The sequence below is a fragment of the Lolium rigidum genome, chromosome 3 (assembly GCF_022539505.1).
Source record: "Lolium rigidum isolate FL_2022 chromosome 3, APGP_CSIRO_Lrig_0.1, whole genome shotgun sequence".
Classification (NCBI taxonomy): Eukaryota; Viridiplantae; Streptophyta; class Magnoliopsida; order Poales; family Poaceae; genus Lolium; species Lolium rigidum.
Window position 1 is genome coordinate 273,109,816 of NC_061510.1, and position 2,649 is coordinate 273,112,464.

The following is a 2,649-nucleotide window of genomic DNA, read 5'->3' on the forward strand; positions in this document are numbered from 1 at the left end:
TTTTCCCGCAGCAGAACAATAGCACCCAAAATCAAAAAACAAAAGTGAATTTCCGTAGAACCGAGCATTTCGCATGCGTATGAAACTCAGACGAGGGTAGCTGACTTGCGCGTCCACTAGACCTAAGAGAAGCCCAATCCCCCTCCGAAAGTGAAATCCTGCAGCGACGCACACAACACAGGTCCAGAAACGAATGGAATACCTCCAGCGGATGCGGAGCGGAGCCTGGGTTCGGTAAAGTTCCACATCCGCATGCCCGTGCACCATTTTTCTAGATCAAGGTGATGGCGCAGGGAGGCAAAACAAAACAGGGACTTTTCCTTCCGGCGGCGGCGCAGCGAAGCAAGAAGAGGAAGAGCCTTCCGAGCAGCGTAAGCGACCAGCTCAGCTTTTTTTCTATTCCTCCCCAAGTTCTTAAATTTGGCACACGCTATGTGGAATCAGGCGATTCTCTATTTTTAGACTTGTGTTGTTTGGTGCCTGGTCGGAGTTTTCTTTTTCATGCCTAAATTCATCTAATTTCGATTTGGTGACCCAGATAGCTACTGGGTTGGAGTTGCTCTAATACACTAGTGATCCCACGACTTCTGCATATAGAAATTGAAGCAAATAGAATACTGTAGACAACCGTAAGTCCAACAAAAAGGTGGGAGCCCTTTTACACAAGAGTTGACCTAAAGACCCTTGATGATATTGCATACAAGACCAGAGCATACTCCCTAACAAATATGAGCCTATACATGAAGATGTCCCAAATATATGAATAGTCTGACACACTTGGCATATTGATCTGCATATATAGGCTAATTTAGCCGGACATAGAGCTTATCATAGACTTAATGTCATTGGCAATATTCTTGGCATCTGCGGTGATAGCCGCCAATCCTCTTCTCGCCAACCCAGCACAGTAGAGCCCATTTTCACCTTTCCAATGATTCGGATATTCTTTGGTTGGCAGCCCATTGTCGTTTAACATACTCTCACCATTCTGCGCTCATAAATAACATATAAAATTGGTTTAAAAAATTAGTAATTGTTATGCAGAGTCTAACTAGATTAGGGAAACTTTAAAAAATCGTTAGTACCTTGAGCCACATATTCGCTGTGCTCTTGTATCCGGTAGCAAATACGATTGCGTCAAATGAGATTTCATCTCCGCTTTGAAACTTAACTATATTACCCATGATCTTACTAATGCTTCCTTGAACCTACAGATTGGTAAAGAAAATATTAATAAAGCGGCATAGTAAATCAACACATGGTATATGTAAAGGTTTATATCATGTTTAAGGATATACTTACTTGGATGATGCCGTTTTTAATTAAACCAACGGTGCCAACATCAATCACAGCGGATCGGCCAGTTTTTGACTTGAGCATCATTGGACCCATGTTTGGCATTGTGATGCCATGCCTTGATAGGTCTCCAAACATGAATTTTGCCCCGGTAACAAGGAGTTTATCCACTAGATTCAGTGGAAGATGGTGGGCTAGTGTCATCCCCAACCGGATTAGCTCCTTTGTCATTACATGAATCTGCATCCACAAAATGTGTGACACATCTTTAGCAGCATACACGATAAATTAAAATATCATTCTAGTGGTAGTTATACTAAGAAATTGTATCCCATTACCAACTAAAAATATATAGTGCACATACCGGGCTTCTTATAACAATTGAAGTATTGACACCATGGGTCGCAAGGTCGTAAGCGATTTCCATCCCGGAGTTGCCGGATCCAATGACCAGCACACTCTCACCGGAGAAGCTCTTGCCTGACTTGTATCTTGATGAGTGGATGGTCTCACCCGGAAAATTTTGAAGTCCAGGGATCACCGGAATATTCTCTGCACTATTCTCACCACTTGCGACAACAAGAAACTTTGCTGTGAAATTTATTCTGTTGCACTCTGCCATATCATGAGCCACGATGGACCAAACTTTTTTCTCACTGTCATATGTTGAGGACTCAACGCTAGTGAGATACTTCGGTTGAATATAGAAACACTCAATATAGTCATCTACATACTTGACAAATAGAGCTTTTGGTATGTATGTTGGTGCATCTGCTGGATATGACATGTGTGGTAACTCACAAAACTCCTTCGCAAGATGCAGCTTCAAACGATCGTATGCGCGGTTGCGCCAAAGTGACGCACTGCAGTCCTCACGCTCAACGATGACATAGGGAATGGACAATTGGGTAAGGCACGCTGCTGTTGCGAGGCCTGCTGGCCCAGCACCAACAATCAGCACTACTACATTCTCCATTGCAAAGACAAGATTTGGCGAACTTGTAGGAAGGGGTGCAGTGCTAGGCTAGGAGACTTAGAATAAGAAGAGGTATGTGTTTTCTTGCTATCTGAATGAATATGTGGATGAGATAGTCACATATGAGACATATATATATGCTTGTAAATGTCGGGTGTCAAGATCAAGGGACGCGGAAAGAGATAAAGATCAATTTACACGTATAACGTGGAAATTGGAATGTTATAGATGCCATTGTTGGTGTGAAACCATGTCTGCTATAGAATAGGCAGGAAATGCAATCCCAATTGCTTGCATTCTTTTGGAAACTTACCAGCCATATTTGGGTATAGTGTATAGTTGATTAGTGTTTCTTTCTTTTAATTCCTATCCTCATC

At 42.4% G+C, this 2,649-nt stretch overlaps 1 protein-coding gene across 1 annotated transcript; it reads right to left on the reverse strand.

Moving 5' to 3' along the window:
• Window positions 1-659: 659 nt before the first annotated feature.
• Window positions 660-2,272, reverse strand: LOC124699514 (probable indole-3-pyruvate monooxygenase YUCCA10). The gene is made up of 4 exons (XM_047231809.1): window positions 1,661-2,272; window positions 1,303-1,536; window positions 1,086-1,208; window positions 660-988 (listed from the first exon to the last, which is right to left on the reverse strand). The coding sequence occupies exons 1-4, from the start codon at window positions 2,270-2,272 to the stop codon at window positions 809-811; spliced, it is 1,149 nt and encodes a 382-aa protein (XP_047087765.1). The 3' UTR covers window positions 660-808.
• Window positions 2,273-2,649: the final 377 nt, after the last annotated feature.

Excerpts from the sequence above, each read along its gene's own strand:
- LOC124699514 (XM_047231809.1), bottom strand. The coding sequence starts at position 2,272 with ATGGAGAATGTAGTAGTGCTGATTGTTGGTGCTGGGCCAGCAGGCCTC. Across the intron at positions 1,209-1,302 it reads TTAAAAACGGCATCATCCAA|GTTCAAGGAAGCATTAGTAA; the intron begins GTAAGTATATCC and ends ACCAATCTGTAG. Across the intron at positions 989-1,085 it reads CAGCGAATATGTGGCTCAAG|AATGGTGAGAGTATGTTAAA; the intron begins GTACTAACGATT and ends TTATGAGCGCAG.